Source organism: Dicentrarchus labrax, unplaced genomic scaffold (genome assembly GCF_905237075.1).
Source record: "Dicentrarchus labrax unplaced genomic scaffold, dlabrax2021, whole genome shotgun sequence".
NCBI lineage: Eukaryota > Metazoa > Chordata > Actinopteri > Moronidae > Dicentrarchus > Dicentrarchus labrax.
Genome location: NW_026136707.1, coordinates 23797859 through 23823160, shown reverse-complemented (window position 1 = coordinate 23823160; position 25302 = coordinate 23797859). Strand labels below are relative to the sequence as shown.

At 41.1% G+C, this 25302-nt stretch overlaps 2 protein-coding genes across 8 annotated transcripts in view; one reads left to right on the top strand and one right to left on the bottom strand.

Annotated features, from left to right (window-relative positions):
- The window catches only part of LOC127366405 (neurocalcin-delta A), a 62922-nt gene extending 54061 nt beyond the window's left edge, over positions 1 to 8861 (top strand). For all 4 annotated transcript variants that reach the window (XM_051405252.1, XM_051405254.1, XM_051405253.1 and 1 more), the window contains 3 exons: positions 3001 to 3106; positions 5212 to 5331; positions 6570 to 8861. In XM_051405252.1, coding sequence (XP_051261212.1) covers positions 3001 to 3106; positions 5212 to 5309 — 204 coding nt within the window. In that variant the 3' untranslated portion in view covers positions 5310 to 5331; positions 6570 to 8861. The remainder of the gene's footprint in view (positions 1 to 3000; positions 3107 to 5211; positions 5332 to 6569) is intronic.
- A 1740-nt stretch (positions 8862 to 10601) lies between these two features.
- On the bottom strand, positions 10602 to 24960 carry LOC127366391 (grainyhead-like protein 2 homolog). Of its 4 annotated transcripts, none has more exons than XM_051405226.1 (15): positions 24697 to 24960; positions 23756 to 23945; positions 23203 to 23640; positions 22581 to 22636; positions 21500 to 21656; positions 21104 to 21215; positions 19575 to 19669; positions 14865 to 15023; positions 14684 to 14741; positions 14286 to 14425; positions 14132 to 14169; positions 13682 to 13773; positions 13504 to 13589; positions 13255 to 13319; positions 10602 to 11820 (listed from the first exon to the last, which is right to left on the bottom strand). In XM_051405226.1, exons 1-15 carry the CDS (start codon positions 24708 to 24710, stop codon positions 11706 to 11708), a joined length of 1815 nt encoding a protein of 604 aa, XP_051261186.1. In that variant the 5' UTR covers positions 24711 to 24960; the 3' UTR covers positions 10602 to 11705. The 4 variants fall into 4 exon arrangements, with proteins under 4 accessions (XP_051261186.1, XP_051261187.1, XP_051261184.1 ...); XM_051405227.1 differs by having other exon boundaries at positions 23756 to 23942; XM_051405224.1 differs by having other exon boundaries at positions 21398 to 21656; positions 24697 to 24959.
- Positions 24961 to 25302: the final 342 nt, after the last annotated feature.

The following is a 25302-nucleotide window of genomic DNA, read 5'->3' as shown; positions in this document are numbered from 1 at the left end:
ATTACTGCAGAAAGATGGGTCAGGACCTGCTGCTGCTTCTTTGTCTGCCTTCCATTCATCATCACTGTCACTGTCGGCATTCTCACTCGAGTCACATGATATCCACCCCACTACCCTGTGTCTGTCACACGCAGCTCTCAAGCTCTACTAAATACAATGATCAAAATGCTCCACACTGCAATTATTGTAACATAAACCAGTAGCCATCATGATTGTCATGGTTTGTAATTGCATGACAAATTCTTTATAAAAGAAGATAATGCATTACAGGCTGCACCAATGGTATGAAATGTTATACACTTATTAGTCCTAAGTGAGGGTGGTCTCCTCTCCAAGAATCGGTCATTATCTGTACTCCCTTTCACTTCTCCCATCAGAGTCAACAGACTCAGGACCTGTCACTGGCCTCCTAAAGAGAGACACAAATATAGGAAATGACTCTTCAGTGAACCATCTCCTATCCAAACTGTCTCTGATTGCACTCACAATAGACCTTTTTCACAGCAGCTATTTGAACACGAGAAAAGGTCTGTTGCTTGCCACCAGGTTGCTAGCTATAGTGTTGTGAATTAGTGTCCACTGTAGAGGCTGTTGTGTAGCTTTAACAAAGAAACCATGCATATACATGAAAGTGGCTTTTCAGTAGTTGTCCAGTGTCACTATAGTGCCGTTTACACACAATGGTGTATGATGGTGCTCTAGTGAGTATTTGTGACAGCAGGACAGTGTGTGTGGGATTGACTCAAAATAAACTTCAGTGTGTGTGTACTGGGTAACGAAGGCGGTGACATGTGGCTCATTGATGTGTTTTTAATGGCAGAGAGGAAATCTTTGGCTCTCGCTGTGTTCATACTACTGTGTGTACTGTGTGTGTCGGGAATATTGAGAGCGCTATAAGCTCCAGATCGTTTCACTTCTTATTGGTTGCTTGTAATTTTGGGATTTAGACATTTAAGCTTATTCCACTGCGTTGCTCTGGATTAGACCGACGTCTAAATCCCCAACATGTAATATTGGCTAAATGTCCTAAACACTCGCAGCGGTTTGACGGATTTCGATTAATAACCGACCTGGCTCCAAACTGAAATGAGGACTGATATTAACCGTGGCTGCTGTTTGTTCCTCAGCTCCACTGTGACCCAGGAGCTGAGCCGCCCTGCTGTACTGTGTATTAGGAGGCATACCCAGCACCTATTTAAAGCTCCCGCTGCACTGTAATCACAATCAGCCCTCCTCTGTTCACATGTCAGCTCCCATTCCCCTCAAATCCGCCTCCTTATTAGAGACAGAGAGAGTGGGCTGTGATTTCACTGTTTACTGCCAAACAGCCTGCAATGCAACAGAGAGCAAAGGAGACACAACACTGATAAATAGTCTGTGCGGGATAGTGTATGTGCGTATGTTTGTCTCCACCCCTCCCTACGTAAACCACGAAAATGTAATCACAGAGGCAGTGCAACAAGTTGACATATTGGAATAAATTCTCGTCTGACTGGGTGTAAGCACTGTGAATATGTACTGACTCACCCATGTGTTTGTCTTTGTGGCACAGCAGAATAAATGTTACTTATATCAGTAAATTAAATATGACAGCTGCATGTTACATAATATCCTATGTGTGGCCAACTCCTGTGTGTCGCCTCTCTGGGTCTGTCAAATCATTCTACTCAGTGTCTTAGGGTGCGTTGAATATGCAGGCACACAAGGTTTGCAAATGAATACTTTGTTGCATTTCTTCACTAGCTTGAAGGAAGCAGCAGCGACTGAGGAGAAGAGCACTACAGAAGATTTCCTAAGCATTCAGCTTAGGAAAGAATAGCAGAAATACATAAATATTCATAATGTGCGTGTGCATCATGTGTATAGATAATAAGCTAGCTTCTACATTTACCTGCAGCTATAGGACTACTAGTGGACATAACCTATACAATAACAACAATAGTATACTATAGTTATCAACAATATAAAGTCACATTGGGCAGAAGGCTCAGTTTTTAGTGATCCCAGACGTCATGGTTCCTTACATAGAAATGATCCAGCACAAAGATATGATAAGGTGTCAGAATTGTTATTGGTAGAAAGTGTTGGATCGGTGCATCCTTAGTCTGGATTTCCTTATGATCGCCTGATCTTATAAAATAAAACTCTTTATGCAACCAGTTTCTTGAGATGCATCGTCTCTTTTACATGACAGATCCCTTTCCAAAATGGCCACATAGAGTAGTTAACACATGCTCATATATAAACCACACACAATTATTTGGATGTGAGAGGCATGAAATAGAGGAGCTTGACTGTTTAAAAGAGTTTCATTTTTCAAGTTTTCAGTATTTACAAAAGAAGTCTTGCAAGTCATTACAGTCAGGAGACAGTGAAGCCCTGAAAACATGCAATAATTTGCTTTAACATGAATTATTCATTAATAAATGTGCAACAATCAAATGTTAACGTTTGGAAAAAGCAGAATTGTTAAGTATTATCTATTGAGAGTTTAATGCTCTTAAATTGAGCTAATCTGCTCCATCACACTGACTGTGGCCTGCCAACATACAAACAACCCCGTCATCACATTTTTTTTTTATTGTGCTAAATCCTGATTGGTGCACAGGAGTATGTGACGTCACAGATAAAAAAAAACAACAAAATACAAATAGTAACAAATAGTGTGATCATTTAGGACTCCAGTAAGAAGTTGATTGAAAAAATGTGTTTTTGTGGTCCTTTAAGAACGATCCATATAGATGATCTTGTATGTTAGCTGTTAAACAGGAGACATACAGCGGAAGACATACAGGGGAAGACAAAAAGTTGACTGAGAATGGCTTTAAAGATAAGCATTAAAAAATAAAAGAATGGTAAACAAGTCTGTGCAGTAGTAAAGTCACATCTGTAGTTAGATACAGTCAGATATACATTCCTAAAGGCAATAGTTGGTTCCACTATACCTTCAGTTCAGGGAAGAAATGGCTCTGAGATGACCTGACTCATGTCCCTTTGCAGGCAATCTATAAGATGGTATCCTCGGTGATGAAGATGCCTGAGGACGAGTCGACACCTGAGAAGAGGACAGAGAAGATCTTCAGGCAGATGGACACCAACAGAGACGGTAGGCTGACCTCATCTACTGCTTTGTTAAAGTGGGGGCAGTTTCACATAGGTTTAACAGCAGCTAGGTAGAGAAAATGGTAAATTGACTTTGGAACGTCTTCTTTTGACCGCGCTGATTCTGCTGGTAGGGAAAAAAACACCAGGTATTTGAAGATATTCATGATTTATAAAACTTGTGACCTGACTTGACATACAAAGCCTTTTAAATGTCATTTTGCTCCTCTACAAAGATAGCTAACAAATCAAAAGCCTCTAATAGAATTTCTTTATTTACTAGCTGATTGGTAGATTTCAGAGAAATTGGACCCAACAGACATTTCAATTGCAAATGTATTGAACAGCTTGTCACTGCCACCTGGTTAGCTTGCCGGCAGCTGTTATCATTGTACAAACTGGGCTGGTTTTCCACTACAGAGGCACTTGCAGAGCCCTCCAGCCTGAAGCAGCAGTTCATTGACAGCCGAATTTGCACCCGACCTGCGTTTCTAGTCACACACAATTTTACTGTGGATACATGGAGAGGACATTCATACAGCACAAACACTCCAGTGGTAAACCCGAGCACAGGAGACCCAGAGACAAGATGGGAGCAACAGGGAGAGGTGGACAGTGAGGAACTAGTCAGTAGTGTGTGGGTCGGAGGAGGAGAAGATGTGGCAAGAGAGGAGGAGGAGGAACTTGGAGAAAAGTGAGAGAGAGTGCACTGACCTGGATGTGGAAATGTGTTGTCTTTCTCTTGCTTCTCCTAATGAGAATCACGAGTAGAGAGGCAACCTGAGTCTGTCTGTAAGGAGGGTGGACAGGAGAAAGTACTGTCTCAACACTGCCACCTGTTGGTGAGAAGTAGCATGCACCGATAAGGTTGCAAGGCTCTAAAGTGAGAACATTTACAAATAATCTTAAGATTCACCCTGAAATGTGTGTTTTGTTGTCATCTCATTAAAATTCTTTCAAAATCTTGATTGAACCCAATCTTAAAACCTGCCATTTCCCACATCCAGAATGACTCTTCAGGTAAACAGGTACACAAACTGATACACTTATCACTGATTTGCTTTAACGTGGACAGGTCCTTGTCACAGCATGAGGTAGCCTATAAGCTAGCACATGTCTACAACAGCATTAATAAAGAAGCCGCTTAGAGAAGAGATCCAACAGGAAGACATTTAGCAAAGAGCTCAAATTTACATTCATTCCTTCATTGTCATTTGCTGTTTTCAGAACAAAGTTTGTTGGAAGGCAGTGTTGCTCAGTCACTTCTGCATGTTAAAACTGGTGCACTATAGAACAGTATACAGTGCATGTGTGTAGTACTGTGTATTTCCTGTACAGCACAGGGCCCTTTTTACTCTTAAGTACAATATCAGACGTTTAAAGATCCCCTCCAGACATTTATTAAGACAGTTATACAAATAGTCTGCTCGGAACAACAATGTGTGTCTGATGTGTTTTTTTTCCACCAAAGTATAATTTTCACATTAAAATCCTTAAAAAGTCATCTACTCCTTCTATCTCATTAAAAATTCCAGTTTTCCTGCTGCGTGTATTAAGACATCATACAAATAGTCTTGGAACTTGGATAATGTGTGTCCATAAAAAAGTTCAATTTCCACATTAACCTTTAAAAAGTTCTAAAAACTCCTGAATCTATGACTATACAAATCTTCATTTCTAAAGTTCTCCTGCTGGACACAAGATGTCTCCTACTTCACTGTGAAGTCCATTCTCAGTGGATGTGCACTGGTGGCTTCAAGTTTCTACATCACACTGTATAAGTTGCATACTGGACCAGGACGGACTTCCTAACTATTTGTGATGTCACAAATCCTGCTGCTAGGCCCCTCCCCTTAAAATCAGATGTTCAATGAGCACAGAGAAACTTTCCGCTTTCAGCAGATGAAGGTGAAAACATCCGTCTAGAGTCAAACTCTGCAAAGACAGCATTCAAACAGCACACTGTAGGAACAAGAAGAAACACTGGTTTCTGACTGGAGGGGGACTTCTCTTTTCCAGAGAATGAATTCTTTTTCCACAAGCAGAAACACAAATTACAAAAACGTAATTTCTCTTCTAATGTTTTTGCGGGTGTTGTATGTGTTTCAGGTAAGCTGTCTCTGGAGGAGTTCATCAAAGGAGCGAAGAGCGACCCCTCCATCGTCCGCCTGTTGCAGTGCGACCCCAGCAGTGCCGGGCAGTTCTAAACCTGAGGCATCAACACAACCTGTAAGGCTTGCATTCAGCACCTCCTCCTGCAGTACGACTCACAGTGAAAGATTTAGTTCACTTAACTTTTTGAAAACTGCAAAGTGTAGCGAGTTCAGCAAGGTGAGAGTTAGTGAAGGTGCCATCAGTAGGAAGGCAGAGGTTCAGGAACAGTCGTCCAGTGAAGATGCCTGCTGGAGGGAAGCTATTCAAAGTCTGCGTGCACTGTGCAGGACGTGGGATGGGTTATCCACGGTGTCACTGGCACAGGGACTATTTGTATTTCATGGACTGACATTAGAGACTTTGTAGGAGGTGGCCTGGTATTTTGGAGCAGTTGTTGAAGGTGTTCTGAAGAAGCTTTTTATTTCTAAAGCCCCCGTTCATGTGGGCACCTCATCGTGTGCTTGTACATTGTACCATATAACATTGCTCGGGACATCCATTTTCAATGTTTCAAAAATGTCTCTTAGTGTTACGAAGTGATTCAGTAGCTCCAGTTTGTTGGAGGATGAGAGGGGAGCACTGTTTAAGGTCAGGCACGTTTATTAGCAGCTGTGCTCGCCGCCGTTCAGCAACTACTTTGCATTTAGAAATACCCTGACAATTGGTAGGCATCATCTGGTGTTACAAGCTATTAGAGGTTGTATTTTCTCTCCTGGATAAAGTTGAATGTGTGTGTCCCTTTTTTTAAAGTAGGATTTCTTCTACTGCATCACTATACATAGCATAGTTTTATATTGCCCAGTCAGTTGGAACACAAACATATCTGTGAAGACTTTGTCGCACTTGACCTGTTCTCTTCTGTATCATACTTGCAAACCATGAAATACTGATGTGTGATTATGATGCCCAGCATGTTCAAACTTGCTGCCACAGTTAGGCTGCAACTAATGGTTATTTTCATTCATCAATTAATCGTTTCCAGATTAAGTGATTGACTATAAGCTGTGAAAGAAATGGTGAACAATGTTGATCACATTTTCTCCAAGCCCAAGGTGAAGTCCTCAAATGTCTTGTTTTGTCCACAACCCAAAGATATTGAGTTTACTCTCATAGAGGACTAAAGAAACCAGAAAATATTCACATTTGAGAAGCTGAAATTAGAAAAAAAAATCTAAAAACTGACTCAACACTATTCATCAATTATCAAAATAGTTGGCAAATGAATTGAATAGTTGACAGTGAATCAATTCATGGATCTATTGTTGCAGCTCGAGTCACAAGAGTGCTAATCTGACTCCTCTGTCTCCTCGCAGTGCTTCTTTGGGTGACTCGAAATGCCCTAAACTCTCCACTAAGGAGCAGACTGATGATGAAGAATGACAAGCTGATGACGATGAAGAAGACAGGCCTTCAATATGCACTGAGGACTTCAAAGATGGGCACAGGAGCCACATTCTCCAGTTAACCCCCCACCCCAGAGCTTTTTATCTTAAACCCTCCAAACCCCAACAGAGACTGAACCTGAAGACTTTTCCAAAACCTCAACAGGTTTATCAAACCCCCACTGATTGTAGTTGACCAGGATCCCTCAGTTCTCCTATAAGCATGTCAGAGTATAAAGAAGGTCTGCAGTTGGTTGTGTATATACAGTATAAACTGGAGTCTCTGTATCAGTGTCTTTTCTTGGCCATTCAAGGCTCCAGCCGGGGCGACACAGAGCCACTCTAATGTGTATCATAGACAGAGTGTGTGCATGAGACAAGAGAGAGAGATGGTGTTGAATAACAGGACACACTGTAGGTGAGATTATTTAATCTGCAGAAAGGACTTGTGAAGTTTGTCCTTCACTCAGAGCGAGTACTCCTTTTTAGTTTCCTCTTTTCTACTGTGAGAATGTGTACGTGTGTGTTTGTGTATTTTGCAAACTCGATAGACTTTGTTTCATATTTTGTGCCGGGACAGAATTACATGAACATGTAATGTTATGCTACTATGCATATGCGCCCGGATCAGTAGTTTGATTTTGTGAAGTCTCACTGATGTAACAAAGGATGAAAAGCATCCCTTTATCCATCATCTGTTCCAGTGGTTTTTCATATCAGTAAGACGGAGGACTTTGAGAGTGGCGGTGTGTTACTGCTCTCTAGCTTAAGGAAAATAGAATACTAGTCTTTACAGTATTTGAGTACAGTGTAGATAAATTCAAGTGCACCTAAATTTGTAAATCAAATTCAGAATTGCTCAGTTGATAAAAAATGTTGTGAAATAATTAAAAAAAAATGTTTGTTTATTTAAGCTGATGTCAAGCATGCAAACCAGTTCCTTTTTTTGACATGTGAAGACAAAGACACACCTCTTGACGTTCACTTTTAGATGTTTTTAAATGCAGCATGTTGAATCAGTCGTTGGGTACAGGGGTGCATAGACTAAATAACACATATGCATGTGACTTAATGCGCATGTGTGTGTTTTTACATATGTTTATGGAGATCAGAACCAGGCTCTGTGCTCGCTTCTGTACATTAGTATTGTCATCGTTAGTGCTACCAGTAGTCAGTGTTATTGACAGCGTATGGACTGCCAAAGCTGACACATGTAATGGCTCATATGAATAACTTGATGGAGGGAAACACAGAGGAGCTTTAGGAAGACCACCATGCACAATAACCAGTACACATAAAGACACACTGTTTAATGGGGATTCTGGGTAGTCGGAGCTGAGAGCTTTTTTTTCCTGTTTCAGTTGAGCTTAATAATTAAATTGTATCTGCAGCAGGGCCACGCATACACAGAGAGGACTCAAATCTTTAGCAACAGTCCAAGTACACTCCCCATCGATAGCATAGCACTGACACAATTTACAGTATTACATGAAACGAATAAAGAAGAAGATAGGGAAATTCATTCTGCATGCTATTCGGCGTCACACTGACACAAACTGCCTTTAAATTTAAACGGAATGACTCCACTGATTTTTTTTTTTTTGACTCATCCCCTCTTCCTCTGAAGAACAGAGATAAAATGCTCCCCTTGACATTTTTAAGACAGTTCAACCAGGACCAGTGTGCCCCCCGCCCACCACACCACACACCACCACACACACCCCTGAATGTACCTGAGCCCTCCCCGGGGGGCCAAGCGAAGAAGCCGTTTCAGTTATTGCGTTGTTTTCCAATTACAAAAGCTTTGAATGTTTTACTAAATAACTGCTGTTTTTTGTGGAAAAAAAAAAAAAGATGCAGACAAACAAGGCGAGAATCACAACTACTGCAATGATACTGTCACAATGTGTTGCTTTTATTGTATTTTTATGATTTATTTTTTTCCTTTTTTAAAAAAAAAAAAAAAAGCTGAGTCAGGTGTAACATTTCTGTTAATACACAAAATAGCATCTTGTGGTCAAGTGCCAAATAAAAACAAAAAACAGTATTGTATAAATTTATACTGTACAATTGTTATCTGTTGAACAAAATGTTTGTAATTGTTGCATTTTGTAGGTTTTGTATGGTATCCTGTATTTAGTGACTGCAGTTTTTGAACACAGGATTCTGTTTTTTTGGTCAACTTTAAAAGGCAAGAATTAAATTTACAATTGTGTGCAAACATTTCTGTGGTCTCTGGTTAATTGTATCTGTTTGTGTGTTGAATCATAATAACAAGAAGTAGCAGTCAAGAAATATTAAAGATAGCTTTTTTGCCTTTATTGGACAGCCCCGGCACATGGGGCACCAGCTGCACCAGGTGAGCCAGCAGGGCGCCCCATATTAAGATTAGGAACAGTGTAGTTTTTACACAGTTTATAATGAAAGCTACTTGAAGTGTCCCATTACATATCTATGTCAAATAAATCATTATGTTCGAGGATAAGCATGTGTTAAAAAGAATGAATATTGGCCAGTATGAGATGTCGATTTTGTTATTTGCCTCAAATTTCCAGAACTGGTCAGGTTCTAAAATCTGGTCCTTCATTTCAAAGTTGTCATAAGTGAAAGTAGCTGGAAATGTTTTACACAGGAACCATCCTTGTTGTTAGAGCATGGCTAGAGGAGCATATTATAAATCATAAATAGGAAGGCTGTACTGTAACTGTAAATATGTACTGCGGCATGCTAGCAGCTCTTTGAGGCTGTACTTGCTGCTAAATTCTAATGTCAGCATGCAAACATGGTAACATGCCATCAGGTCATTAGTTTAGCATGTTCACATATAAAAGTTTGCTTATTAGCACTAAACATAAACTACAGTACTGCACTGAATAAATAGCAACCTGATAACAACGCTGCATGGAAGTATTTCAGTCTCAAACCAACTGGTGGTCTGACCAACATTGCCGTCCCTATCACACTGTGAAAGCTTTTAGTGTTCATAACCACCCAAACTGCTATTCTGTGGATTTTCAAAGCAATTCTCCCAGCTTTAATGTCAAGTGAAGGCTTTTGTCAGTCCTGCTTTCTAAAATGAGATCGCTGTGACCTGTCGCACTGAGCTGCAGTCTGTGTGAAGTACTTTGATCCTTGATTGCAGAAAGGAACACAGTGAAATAACATGTTGGAAAGCTGAACATTACTTCATGTATCTCCAATATCTATATCAGGAGTGACAGGATATAGAAACTCTGAGCCATCTACCCAAAACCAGATCACTCAGTACAATGTCACTTTTTCTAATGACTTTATTAAGAGTTAATATATTCAGTGATGCTTCACAGATCAGGGCTGGCATGTATAAAAAACATCTAAGAAATGGTCTTAATGGTTCTAAACTTCAACTTATGAACAATGAGGAGGACTTAATGGCTTTGTATTAGGAGGTGAAAGCAGTTTCAGTATAGTTGAAACTATTTTTAACTATATTTACAGTTTTAAAATAATTCCTAAGTGCTGATTGCCATGTCTCTTAAGTGTTGTGAAATAAGAACTACAATTATGTCTACCCACAATGCCCTCCCTCAAGCACTCAATAGCCAATAGGAAGCCTCCAGAAGTGACTTACTTTCATTTGTCCATATTTTGTTGTTTTTCATATTCACCAGAATATTAAAAGCTCAGTTAATATAGTGTGTGTGTGTGTGTGTGTGTGTGTGTGTGTGTGTGTGTGTGTGTGTGTGTGTGTGTGTGTGTGTGTGTGTGTGTGTGTGTGTGTGTGTGTGTATAGTTAATGTGCTCCTTACAAAAAAGGGTTGCAGAGGAGCCCATTTCTTACTAAACTTACTAAGCATTTATTAATGGACCAACTAGAATGGATAACAACCAAACAAAGGGATTTATCATAACCTGGAAAGAGAAAAAATGAAACTGCTGAAACAAACTGCTGCTAAAAGTAAAAAGAAAACCAGGAGACACAAGTACCTACATATAAAACTATATTTATTGACTCATTTAAAAGACTGTACATCATGATGCATGACACAAATGAAGGGTACAGGGGCTGTCAGTGAATCAGGTCGGCGAGTAGGACCAGAGCGATCAGGCTCTTAAGCTCTGATGGATTGTGTAAATGGATGGACTGGTTGGGCCTAACTAATGTCATAAATACTAATGACTGCAGACTCTTCAGTGAGTGCAAAAGCATTAAACAAATGCACAGAGGAAGCAAAACAATTTAACAGCATCCTGGAGACTCGCAGTCTTGTTCCATAATGGTTCCTCGTGTAATTATAGATCCGGAGACACGAGCGTGTAATCACAACCCGGGATAACTGTTATTTCACTGGCACCGATTGGAAACACTTAGCACGCAGGAAAAAACATGACGGATCAATAAAAAAAGATGGACAACCAAGAAAGATTTGTGACTTTGAATGGTGATATAAGAACTGTCAAGAACATCTAAAAATAATTACACACATACAAAACAATAAGCCGTTGCCTTGAACAGTTGAGTGCCAGCAAAAGTCTTTTCAAACCTCTGATCAAGTCATTTAAAAGCTTCCACCACTAGAAGAGGCAACAGGAAGGATGGCAGAGGCACAGAGGAAGCCAACAGCAGTCCCCGCTGTTAATCCAATAAGACTACTGTATACTGTACCGTCTTTTTCCTGTGAAACCCACAGCAAGCTGGCTGGATGCCTTGTGGTGACGTGGACAAAGAATTTAATTCATATCAGTTAGTCAAGGCTTTTGCATAGGTTGTTGAAATATCAAACATTTCCCCCCCGAAACCACAAATGTGGGCACTTCCATAAGTTATTAAAGTGAAGCCTGCGTTCCTAATGCAAGAAATCCTCCTGCAGCATGTTGTCTGGTTAGTAAACAGGTACTGCAGCAGGTCAGGTGCATGTGGATTAGTTTAGCCAATGATCCATGTAGGGCAGCAGACCCTGCTGAGACTGTGTCGCCGTCCTCAGGGAACACATTTCGGCGCCGTCATCTGCTAAAGCTCCACCCACCAGCGGTCACCGCTGCCTGGCGATACGGTGACCAGCCAATACAGTGCTTAGCCAGCAACCATCAGATCTCTGACAGTGTGACACGCAAGCAGTCCGCTGAGCTCTCGATAGCCAGGATGAAGGTGTCCTCGTTGGAGTAGTGCTGGACGATGTTGTCATCCATGTTCACCAGAACACTGAGGAAGATGAAACTGGTTTAAAGTATGTGCAGAGTTTGACTCTAGAAGGATGTTTTCACATTCATCTGCTAAAAGTGGAAAGTTTCAATTTCAACAGTCCTGGTCCAGTATCAACTTGTACAGTGTGATGTAGAAGCTTGAAGCCACCAGAGCACATCCACTGAGAATGGACTTTACAGTGAAGTAGGAGACATCTTGTGTCCAGCAGGAAAACTAGAAATGAAGATTTGTATATTCATAGATTCTGGAAGTTTTAATGAAATAGATGGAGGAGTTTTTAGAACTGTGGAAATTAAACTTTTTTTGTGGACACACATTAATCAAGTTCCAAGACTATTTGTATGATGTCTTAATACAGGTCTGGTCTCCAGTGAACAAAAGCTCCCTCACAGGACGGTTCTGTGGATGACAATGTCGTAAGTCAGTCCGCCACTTTGGCCAAGACTGAAATGTTCCAACAACTATTGGATGGATTGCCATGAAATATAGTGGAAACATTTATGTTCCCTAGAGGATGAATCCTAATGATGATCCTCTGACTTTTCATCTTGCGCCACCAGAGGTTCAAAGTTTTCACATATCTAGTAAAATATCTCAAAATCTACCGGATGGATTGGCACGAAACTTTGCACAAACATTTATGCTTTCAAGATGATATATCCTACTGGCTTTGGTGATCGCCTTGCCTTCCCTCTAGTGTGGCTTTGTGAGGTTGACATTCATGGTTTTGGGTTAAATATCTCGACCATTGTTGGGTGGATTGTTATGTCATGTCTCCCTCAAGCTGATTTGAAATCAGGGTTCGGGTTACGTGGGAGCCAGTGGGATCTGAGTTCCCATATGATACATTACCACAACCATTATTCTAATGACAAATAATGCATTTTTCAATGTAATGAGTAACAGTACGGTAACTACTATTCTATTGGACTTTGCATTGACTGCTTGCTTTGTATTGGATTTAAAACTGGTAAAACGATGCTTCTTCCCATTAGTGGAGCGCTACATAGTGCACCTACTCTCACATGATAACAAAAAGGGCAGAGTTTCGTCCTCCCTTTGAGTGTTGAGTCTGGGTTGTCATATATTGAGACCTTGTTGCAGTACGGCAGGGCTGGTTCTGGTTGTTGCTATCTACCTGATACAACTGTCGCAAGTAGTGGGCTGCTGTGTGCAAGTGTTAGACAATGTAATGAGCCCTAACCCCCACAAAGCTCAGATTATAACACAAACCCTGTTTGAAACAGATAAAAGCTTACCTCTCATCTGCTTTGGTCAATGACTAAGGACATCCACATCAGCTGGACTTGGGGTTTAACACTAATTAGCAAATGTTAACATGCTAAACTAAAATGGTGAACATGGTGAACATTTTACTTGATAAACATCAGTATGATAGGTACAGCCTCACAGACTCTTTCACTCACTCACCCTTTTTTGCTTTTTTGGTAAACTTTGGCCATCTTGTCGACAGGCACTGCATATTTCTCTGAGATCTGTGAAACACAGCGAGGAAACATGTTGAAGCACCCCGAGGCCCTAGCTAAGTGTCATCATTATATAAACAGAATTGTGTTAATGATCTGGGATTGACTAATCTTGTCTAGCACAATGGATGCAATGTGTTGGTTTCATTATCTCAGCCTAAAGCAGCTAAAACGATACTTCATTAGTACTCACTGCCTCCATCAGCGCTTTGAGGGTTGGGGTGTGCAGCATTAAGGCATCAAACACTTCATCGCACTCCTTCCTCACATACAGCAGAACTGATGATGCATGGAATAGAGAGGGCATAAGAACATCAGCCATTCAGTCAAGGTAGAAGGCAGACGATGTAAAACTAGTGATATTTACAAACCTTTCCTTTCCAGTTCCACTTTGGACTTCTTGGGCTGAGGTGGACAGACGTCTTCCTCAGCAGCACATGGCATTCTCTTCACCAGAACACTCCTGACACACACACACACACACACACACACACACAGACACACACACACACACACACACACACACACACACACACACACACACACACACACACACACAACACACACACACACACACACACACACACACACACACACACACACACACACACACACACACTTTAAAGGGAGTACTACTGGACCTGTAATTTGAATGTCTCATTTCTCTAGACAACTGATTTTTTTTCCTCTTCTGTTCTGTACGGTCTGATATGGACAGATCCCAAATAGATTCTGGAACAGGTTGTTACACAGGTGCACATGGTGCAGTGGGCTGCAACACATTTTAGAGCAAAGTGTACAAATAACAGTATGATACTCACCCATCTCTGTTGACCTCCTCTGTGTTGAAAGCAAACACCTGCAAACGGAGTAAAAAAAAAAAGGTGACATGAGGCGCACGCCAAGACTGTACACTGACTGGACATTTCCTATGTGTGTGTATGTTAGAGCAACAGACAGACGAGGGTCCCTCACCTGTCCCGCTCTCTGCAGGTTTCCAAAGTGGACATCAGGAATGAAGAGGACCGGCTGGGAGTCCAGGTCTGTCATGCTTTTTAACAGTGTGTTATCAGCCCTCTTAACGGGAGAGATCGGCCCCGAGCTGCCATTTTTCCCTAATCCAGAGAGAGATTGAACTCAGCATCTGTTGCCAGGCAACCACTCCAAGTACAGATTTGATAAGGTTTGATTACATTTGCCTGGCTTTTTTAGTCTCCTATTCAATTTTATGGTTTCCTAGAAAGTGCTTTCTAACCTTGTTTCAGTGGATTTGAAATCAAACTCACCAATATCATTTCTGTACATAACATTAAAAGTAATACATATCATTCATTTCAATATTTAGCCAAAGACGAAGGGAAAAGTGCTTTTACCTTTCATCCTCTTCCTGAGCTGCTTCTTCTCCTCATCACGAAGCTTCCTCTCAGCACCCTGCAGAACAGGAAAGGCAGAATATGCTCAAAGAGAGTAAAAGTAAAGAAATAAATCTTTCATCTTCCATCCCGAAATTATGCACTCACTGCTGACCAGACCGCGCTAGCAGGCTGTCCTCACCTTGTCACAGAAGACCTTGATCTGAGCGAAGGCCCTGTGGATGGGCCTGCTGCTGCAGCTGTTGTAGCTGTAGGTGTCGATCTGGATTGTCAGAGGCATCCCCTTCACGCCCTTCTGCGAGGAGAAGTCTGTGCTCAGGCAGTTCACAGAGATAAAGACCTGGGAAACAGAAAAAATAAGACAGAGGACAGGCTCAGTTTCTGGAGTTCTGTGACCTGAAACAAGCAGTGAGAGAGAGGATTATCAAATAGAAAGAAGATTGCAGAGCAGCTTAACTCACTTGAACAAACAGAAACTATGATTTGATTCAAAAAGTGAATCCTTCATGTTGAGTCAGCTGTACCACCTGAACATTATGTGAGTGCATAGAAACTAATCAGGACACCAGCAGAGGTCTAAAGCTAGCTATAATTAATGGATTAATGGCTAAAATAGATCAAATTCATACTTCGCTAAATCGATAAATTGTTTTTTCTTGTAATTCAAATTTTGATTACATGAAAAGAAAGAAGAAAAAAAAGCCCAAATACAGACAACAATAACAATGTTACAGAAAAGAAAATCTACATATATTTAGATTCACCACTGCCGATTATTGTCATTGATCATGCTCTCGGTTAATCGGTCAGCTGTTCGGCCCATAAAATGGTGAAACAATGTTGACTGCTGCCCAAGCCCAAGCTAACATCCTCAACACTTCCTTCTCTCTCCACAACCCAGAGACATTCATCCAGCCCACTGTCGCAGAGGAACAAAGAACCCAGGAAACATTCACAATAGAGAAAACAAATCAGCACATCAGAGCGGACATCTTCTCTACAAACAAACAAACAAAACAATCCAACAATCAAGAAACAACGATTACTCAACCAACTGTTGCACCTCTAAATAGAATATGCTTGTTTTGGAAATGATTGCATTGCATCCTCCATCAATCAATACATTGTACGGGCTTTATATCTCTAATAAAAAGTTGAAAACAAAGAAAGATAAAATAGTTCAAAGTAATGATAAAAGTAATAGAAAAGTGATGGGTATTAAACTCTAACTTTATCTTCACCGTTTAGTGATAAATAGTCAAATTAGCTAAAAGTAATGGACATATATTAAAAATAGTTAAATAAATATAAATATAAATATAAAACTGATACATAAATAGTTGAAATAGCTAAACATGATGAAATGAAAAGTCCAGATTCTGCCACTTTAGGTTGTAGTGGTCCAAATGCAATCTCAACCAGGCTGGCCTAAACTCTGCCAGTTATAGATTTCTATCATTTATAAAGTCAGATAACATCCAGTTTAAACTAAATTCAAGGGAACTCATTTGGAACATGACGGTTGGTGTCGGGGAATCTGCCATCATCTGCCAGGGCTGAGGGGGTCAGACAAAAAAAGGTTGGGAGCCACTTTCACACAGGAATCTTTGAATATGAAGAAGGACATTTTATAACCCAACTGCAAAAAAAAGATGTTATTTACACAGTTGACTCAGAGTTTACAGTGATGGTGAATGAGTTGTATTTCCTCCTGTCTTATGCCAAGTCATTAATCCTCTCAGCAGTTTTTTGTAGGTGGATGCTTCACATTCACTCTCAACAGAGAGAGAAGTCAGACCTTTAGTTCTGAGGTCAAACAGGCTTTGAGGGATGTGCCACGAGCTTCTGCCCTAGCAGAAACTAGGAAATGCATGGCGTTCATTCACTTTTTACAGGCAATAACGGTAACCTAAAGCCGATAGTAACGGAACCCGCTGTTTGCCTGTCGACAGCTCAATTACAGCTCAGTTAGTTTTATAGGCAGTCTGGCTCAGATGGGGAGTCAGATCTGATGGAGACCTTGTTCCCAAGTGAGTCTCACCCTGACTCATAAACACTGCAGTGATGAGTGAGAGGGTCACAGGGTCATGAGTCACAGCAGCCGCGGCGGTTCACAGCCATGCTAATGCATCCCACCACCTCTCCACACTCCTTATGATAAATGCTTCATATGCTGAAAAATAAGCCTGTGAATGATATGATTCAGGAGAGGTTTGACTTGTTTGTTCTGCAAGCTGAAATTCTGAATTACCGGTAGTTTATTATTGTTGTAAAGCCACAGCTTTACTCGAAAATCACTAAATAATGTAGCAGAGCGGCTGATCTGCTGCCTTTCTGAGCTGCTGAATCTTTTACAAGCTTGTGAGAGAAAAATAGAATTCACAAAACCTCACTCAAATCGCAGGACAGTCCTAAAAACTATTGTAAACCCAAGTGTACAATGTAAACAATAGTATGTGCGGTTAGCTTCACATGTTTTCTTACATGATGGAACAGATTCCCATGATTAATGGTGATATTGGTTTAATGCCAAAGCAGCATCTAAACCAATGCAAACTCCTGATGAATTTTCCAGTTAAACAGGACCGACAGCTTGAGGTCGGCAGAGACAACTAACGGTAGAGATTCCTCACCGCAGCTCAACAGCAATTTTCCCACTACGCAGCAGCAACAGCATCGTGTCTCAACCTGCAGAGGTGAGGGCTCATTGCTGGAAAGGCCTGGAGCACAAATGAGCCTCCTACACACCTCCACAAATTCACACCTCCACAGACCCAAGCCATTTAAATTTCTCCAGGAGCACTGCATGCGTCGCTGCTAGCATCTGTGTGTGTGTGTGTGTAGGAGGCTTGTTGTCTTTGCGCAGTGTGAGCAGTGAAAATACCCTCCTAAAAAGAGAAAAGTTCACAAGGGCACTGGTAAGTGGTTGTTCAGTGCCATCCGCTCAACCAGGCACAAACAAACAAACACAAAAACAGAGTCAAGCTGCAGGAAGCAACTCATCTCCCCTACCAACACATTTCACACTATTCCTCATTACAATGGGGATGATGATTGTTGCCTGGCAACAGCAGAGCCATGCCAAAACAAAGAGCAAAACTGATCATTTGTACCAAAAATACAAAATTTTGTGTGTCAGCCCATCAGAGCCTGATTGGACATCCAATTATGTTTGGAAAGCAAAATTTCTACTTGGCACAACACAGAGAGAAAGAGATAGAAGTGACATTTGAGCCCACATGTTTCCTCACAATAACAAGAAGTGTTCTCCCTCTCAACCTCTTCCACCTTATTTCCAGCAGGCTCTCGTCCTGTGTGCAGGCTTATGAGGGCAACTGCACAGTCAGTGTGCAGCAGCGAGGCTGATAATGATCCAGTTTGTATCTGACAGCACTGCCACACATTCACATTCCTAATCACATAAACCAGAATCAACCTGCTCACCACCAACCATTCAATAGCACTGATTGTCATCAATATTCTGGGGAATGTTTCTTTCACCCTTTGGCTTAAGAGAAATACAGAGATCTTGGAAATGCAGCTCTTTAAGTGACAAGAGCTGGGCATTGTGGATGAAATTAATACTGTAATATGAATAAAAAAGTTTATCTTTATCATATTAAAGAAAATGCATCACATATAAAATGATCAAACTGTGTAAAATGTTTTCACATGTCTAAAACAACAAGACTAAGGGACTGTATGGAAATTATTTGGGGAAGGGGTGGTCAGAAAAGGGGGTGGGTTATCTACTTTTTTCCCTCACTTCTTATTTAAGCCTTCTCCCGCTTGGTTATTTGACCCTTCCTAAGACCCGCCCCTTTTTGCTCTGTGCTCCATAATTACCATGCTAGTTAGCGTGTTAGCATTCTAACGTTTGCCAATTAGTAGTGAGTACAGCTGAGTATGATGGGAATGTTATTAGTTCTGCAGGAATTTGGTCATAACCCAAAGTACTGATGATGGCGCCAGATGAAAAGTCATTACAATTCATCTGGAGGGGAAAGTTTTTGGCAACCCATTCAATAGTTTTAGTAGACACCTCAGAACTCAGAACCAAACATGTTGACCTGAAACTACAATTACTACCACCTTCAACTAGTCAAGTTGCAGTTTACATCCATGTTCTTTCCAGATGTTTGAATCTAGATTCTCTCTCACTCTCTCTCTCACATATGTTCTCAAAGTAATGCTAAACACTGGTACATTATTGTGGTCATGTATGTAGAACAAGCAGCTTGATGCTGTATCATCACACCACTACCTGAACACACTAAAAACAATTGCAGTGGAGTAAAGGTTTATTCCAAACAGTAAATATTTATCCACAAACCCACAAAGCTGCAATTACCTCTCTCACAATGAGGCTGTTTGTGGAGTTTCATTAAAGCTGAATGGGAGCCACAGCTCACCTTGGGCTCTCCCGAGCCCAAAACACCCTGAGGGTGGGCTGTTGCTGTGTTTGTGGGTGTGTTTACACGTTGTTTGCAATTTGACTTTATCTCACTGACCACCTTTACAAAAGGTGAAATCTGAGAAGGGTCTGTTGCCGCGTGCCCCGTGTGTCTGCCATCCCAAATCTTGACCCAACACAAAGCAAAAGATGCTCCCCCTGTCATTGAGGACAAAGGGGTTTGGGGGTAGCTGGAGGGGGCTGGAGGGGGCTGGCATATGCTCCACCAATTATTCTGAAAGCACGAGCAGTCAGCAGGCCACTCACATAGTTTTGTACTAACAAAAAGAAAGTAAAATATGACAAAAACAACTTATTAACTGCCTGAGTGAGTGTGAAAGTGAAGGTAAGAGAATAAATAGTAACTACTTTCACAATTATTTCTTGCTTTGGCTTGAACAGCACAATCTCCCTCCTCCTCCTCCTCGGCCTTTTTACCTTTGCATCTTCACTGACATCCCATGTGAAAGAGACGGCGTTGTAGGCAATTTCCTCCACGTTTCCGATCGTGCTGAAGCTCTCCTTGTAGTCGGCTGCGTACAAAGTGAAGATCAGAGAGAACCAGTGGGTGTGATGCTGAAGTTCAAACACTTCCAGACACTTTCAAAATTGTGGCACAAACAATAACAGAATACAACAATGTAAAAATACTGCATTACAAGTAAAGGTCCCGCATTTGAAATCATCCAGTATTAGCAACAAATTGTACTGTATTAAGTGTCAAAACTACCCTTTGACTGATATTTTATTATAGATGACTAATGGATTGTTAATTCTGATTCATCATTGCATAAGTAGTATTTTATTATTGTTGCTAGTCAAGGTGGAACTAGTTTATATATTTTTTGGTAGTTTAGTCCAGTGGTTCCAAACCAGGAGGTCAGAAAAACAGTTCTACTACTCACATTTTTTAACCTTTTTAAACCTTTTTTCTCTGTGGAGAACACTGGTTTAATTTTAACTATGCATTATATTTTCAATGCAATTCAATTTTATTTGCATAGCACCATATCATAATAACTCGTTATAAAATTATTTATAAGGAGACCCAATCGTTCCCACCATGAGCACTAAACAACATCCTTTTACCAGGCACTGGTACCATATGACCATATAGTTTTTTCTGTATAATCCTAATTTGAAAAGAAACTATTAATTACAGCTGTCTGATAAATGTAGTGGAGTAAAAACTACAATATTCTAGTGGAGTAGAAGTATAACATAAAATGGAAATACTCAAGTAAAATTCAAGTAAATTAAAATTGTACTTAAGTACAGTACAAGTTAAAGCACTACTGTACTTTCCACCACTGTTCAACTAAAATGAGACTAAGATGTATCTGTTTAAACTCATTATCTGCCAACAAATCAAGTGCCAAATGAATACAAATTTCCAAGTCATTGTCACCTCAAACACTCAACTTCTGCTCACTCACACATCTTCCACCCTCCTACAATAGGTTACAGATTGTACATTGTACTGGCATGAACTTGCCACAGACAAAACCACTGCTGACACCTCAGCTTCATTCCAATGAATTTTCAACCACAGGCTGAGGCCTGTTTCTTGCTGATCATACAGGATATGGCCTCAATCCAGGCCCCCACCTATTTCTCCTGTTAACGTCTATGCAAATGCCAACCCATTGGCTGTCTCTTCACAGTGCTGCTGTGGGAATTGAGGATTGACAGTTATTCAAATTGTGTTGGGTTTCACCTCTGGATATGTGGCGGGATTCTCTTGGAGACTCCTGCAGGTTAGCCACCTGCTTACTCTCTGTTCTCCTCATGCCTTTGTGGAGCTTGAGTGTCAAAATATCTATAACCAAGTGTGATATTCAATACCAAGTGTCTGGGCCATTTTTCAGTCTGTGCCTACTCCCCATCTGTTCTACTTATAAACCCAACCAGGCCATGAATGTAGCAGACAGGCTTGTCAGTGAGGAGGATAACAATAATCATCATACCAATGTCCAGGACTCTCTGCTTGGCAGTGTGCTGACGGGAGTGCCAGTATTTCCAATTCTTCAGCTGCTCGTCTCTGCACTTGTCTTCCCCAAAGACAACCATTATAACACTCTAAAGTGGAAGCAAAGATAATCAAGATGCATTAACAGTAAAATCAGGCCAAAGCTGAATCAAACTGATTCAAAATCAAACATTACATTTCTAAGTGTAACAAGGATGTATGCTACCCAACAGTAAAACCCTCAACATCTTCCTCTACACTTCCTCTCTGTGTACTATCTCCCCTCCCTCACCTGTACAATACTGTCCCGCTGCAGCTCAGAGCCTCCCATGGTGCATTTCTCACTACTGGATGGGCTCCCATCAGGCCTGTGTGACAGCGTCGGTCCACTCACCCGCACTTTACCTCTGGGCTGAAATAGGGACGGTGTGAAGGCGGTCTTCGACAGGGTTAAAGCGTAGAACTGGCCCCGGTTCAGGTAAGCCATGGGTCCTTCTCCCTGCCGCGGCCGCAGCGACATGCTGGCCTCCAGACAGTACTGGAAACTGTCACTGTTAGAACATAGGCATGTGTGGGGCATCAAGATAAAACACATTTTACATTACATGTTAAATTTGCACAAATGGTGTCAACATTTTAATTAAAAAAAATCTTCTGTTTTCTGACTGGTGTAAGTAGTTTGGTGGAGGGAAGGGTGTGTGTTTACATTGCAAACGGAGCATGAGAAGAAGGCTGTTGCAGCAAGAAGTACTACTTATAGCTCTAAACAAAAAGGTTCAATGGTACTCTGATGCAACAGCACAGCTTTAAATGAGAAGTCAGGTGATATTCTATATTGTTCTTGTCAACAAATCCCATGAAAGGATCTAAACCAACAATGAATTGTTGCTAGTATTGGGTGTGTATCAAAGTCTGATATATCCTCTTTCTCTGTTCCATAGAGCTCCATTGTTGTCCAGAAACTACTGAGTGAGCCTCTCTGTTGCACTGGGTGACAGGTTTCTTTAAATATCATGAACACACATGCTGTAGTTTATTTTGACTCAAGCCCACACACACACCGTTCTGCTACCATTCAGTAAGTACTAGCGCAAATGTTGAATGGCTGAAAATAGTCCCCAACAAACACCATTTTCTCCTGTTAGTAATGTTTGCTAAAACCTACAGTTATGTTAGGAAGTTATTGGGTTTTTATTTTAAATAAAAACTATATATATTTGTGACTCAGGTTAGGAGAGAGTTCTTGAAGATTTACATCGTATGGAGGAATGGGCTTGGGGCTGAGAGCCACAGAACGGCTGGGGGAGTCTCGAGAAGTACTGAGAGACAGACTTGATTTTGGTCTTTTTTGGGGGTTTGTCAACCTTGCCTTATCCTTCAACACCGGATAAACACTTCAGCATCAGAACACTATGTGTAAACATGAGTAAGTCTGTATGTTTAATGCTTTTGCTTGTCTGTGAATTGCAACTTACACTGGTAGACTGTAGTGGAATTCACCAACTCCTGAGGAGGGACTTCGGTGGTACATCTGGAAAAGAAGAATATACTGTGTGTTTGAATGATTAGTCGACTGATCAATTAGTCAACCAAAAAAATAATCGGCACCTATTTTGATAACCGATAAATCCTTACAATAATTTTTCATGCAAAAAACGGCCGAAAATTCTTTTTTTAGCCTCTGAAATATGAAGATTTCCTGCTTTCACCTGTTTTGTATCATATTAAACTGAATATTTTGTTCTGGACTGACATAGGGAGGCATTTAAAGACGTTGAGAAACCAGATATCGTTCACTCTTTTCTGACATTTTATAGACCAAACAATGAATTGATTAATCTAGAAAATAGTCAGATTAATCGATAATGAAAATAATCCTTAGTTGGAGCCCTAGAAGCATTAATGCATACAGTGCACATTACTCAAAAGTATATTATGTATATGCCAACCCGCGAGTGGGGGGCAGTGATTGTATCAGAGGGGCCATGCCCCCCCGCCGCCACCCCCGCCACATCTTGGCACCGTCACAGATTGAACAAAACCCCTACAAATGTGATTCTGGTTTACAAAGAAAGACATTATACCAACAAGTCTCACCTCTCCTTCCATAGTATCCTCATACGTGCTGTCTGGAGTGCTCCTCTGTTCATCTTTCAAGTACCCAGCTAGCTGCAAATCATAGTGGCTCTGCTCATAAACCATCCTCATCTGCTCTCTGGGTTCTTCTTGGTAGGAACCTCCAGAACAGGACACTCCCATGGACGTTTGGCTCTCTGTCTTGACTAGAGCCAGAGCAGCCCCACCTCCACCTTTACCGTCTCCTCCTCTGGTGTCTCCTGGGAGGCAGGCAGCTCCATACTTGGAGCCCTGATGTTCTGTAGCAGTGCTGTTGTTTAGGGACAGGTTGACTGGCATGGATCTGAGAGCCTGGAGATGGTGATCTAGCATCTCCAAGCTCCCACAGTTATCAGGCGCATTAGCAGAGGGGTCTGTGGGCTTAACACCGCTGGAGGAACGTCTCCTCTCTTTAGGAACCTAACAGGATGGAAGCAAACATATTAAATAAGATCTGAAACAAATTCAATAGATCATATGTAAATGGTCTTATTATATCATTATTATTTTGGCTGTCATGCCATGCTTTCCAGACCTTGTAGTAGTCGTACAGCAGTCCCAGTGCTGCCGCACTGTCCTCATCTCCATTGATGCTCATCATGGCCTTAGTGGCCGCAGTCAGTGGGTTCTCCAGGTAGCTCCTCCATGCCTCATCCTCACTGCTGAACACTCTGCGGGATGGCACCAGCTTTTCGTTTGGTACCACCACCACCAGCCGTTTACTGCTAGGACGATGGGACAACAGGACAACAAGAAGAGACAATAAGCTGTGTTGTTACTGGAAAGTCAATCTGTCATTAACAGAAGCCAAGTCTGCCAAGCCACTAAGTCTGCCCCAGGCTGTTTCTCACCAATCTAATTGTTCACTCCATGTGAGGTGTGTTTATCTAAGTTCAGTCTTGAGGGATAACTGCTGGTATCTCACATTTATTTCACAAAATAATGTACTGATTCTGTTCTGGGAAATTCAATCTAACAGGAGTTATTTTTTTACATCTTCCCTGAGAGGCTGGCCAGAAGGGATGTTAATTAGATCTTTTTTTGAAGGGCCCAAACTGTAGTTTTTAATATTCACAGTTAAGTTTGATCTTAGTAATAATTACAGTTCACATAAAATAACATGAATAACAGTAAGGTTTTCATAATAAAACATTGGAGTCATTAGGAAATCAAGTGATAGGCCCATATCTATACAGAATGACAAACAGATATAGAATAAAACACAAACACAAAAAATACAGTCATTCTTGTAGTGTCTTATACATGTATGGCCTTTTATCTTTAGCACAACTACTTGGTAGAAACTAATTATTAATTAAACTAGAGAAAATATGTGTTGAAAAAGAAAAGTTGTGCTGCCCATGTGCAAAGAACAAAGAGACGAAGGACATCAAAAATATTTTAAGCACTTGTAAAAACTAAGTAAAGTGAAACTGACAGAAATGATCACCCACAACATACATGACTCTCTCTTACCTGTCCAGGTCCATGTTGCCGCCAGGACTCTCTGCTGTTTTCTAGGACTTGCTTGTGAAACTGGACTTTCTAGTTAGTGCAGGTAGGCTAAGTCTGTGTGGGAAAGGGAAGCTAGGCGCGCAAGAGGCTGGCTCTATTTAACTTCTGTGTCGAAACAGCCAATGAAATGACGGGAACCCAGCGTACTGAAGTGGCCCTGATGCCAGGTAAAATGTGAATAAAAATAGCAGCATTTCCTGCACCGACTGGTTTCTGTGCTGTCCAGTGAAGTTGGCAAATCGAGAGATGGGTATAAACAAGGAAACGAGCAGTTGCCTTGTGGATTGGTTGGATGTTTCCACACAGGTGGCACGGCCGTCTTCCTATTGGCGGATAAGGAGAGATGAGGGGAAGGTGGACATGTGTTAGTTTCTGTCTCTTTAACAGCTAACACTGTATTGTCCTCAGGTACCGACTGTTGTCTTTCTTTAAGGAAGCAGTGAATAACAGCGTGCACTCTCCTCACTCGGTTGACATGGGTTGTTTTTTGTGTTTTTGTTTTGTTTTTCATGGACAGTGCAGTAAGACAGGTGAGGACAGGAAGACATATGAAGCATGACAAGGCAA

Bases quoted from the DNA above. Each gene is read 5' to 3' on its own strand.
- LOC127366391 (XM_051405224.1), bottom strand. The intron at 14,742-14,864 runs GTGAGGACAGCC...CCTGTTCTGCAG, and splicing joins TCAAGGTCTTCTGTGACAAG to GGTGCTGAGAGGAAGCTTCG. The intron at 14,170-14,285 runs GTGAGGGACCCT...CTCCGTTTGCAG, and splicing joins ACCTGCAGAGAGCGGGACAG to GTGTTTGCTTTCAACACAGA.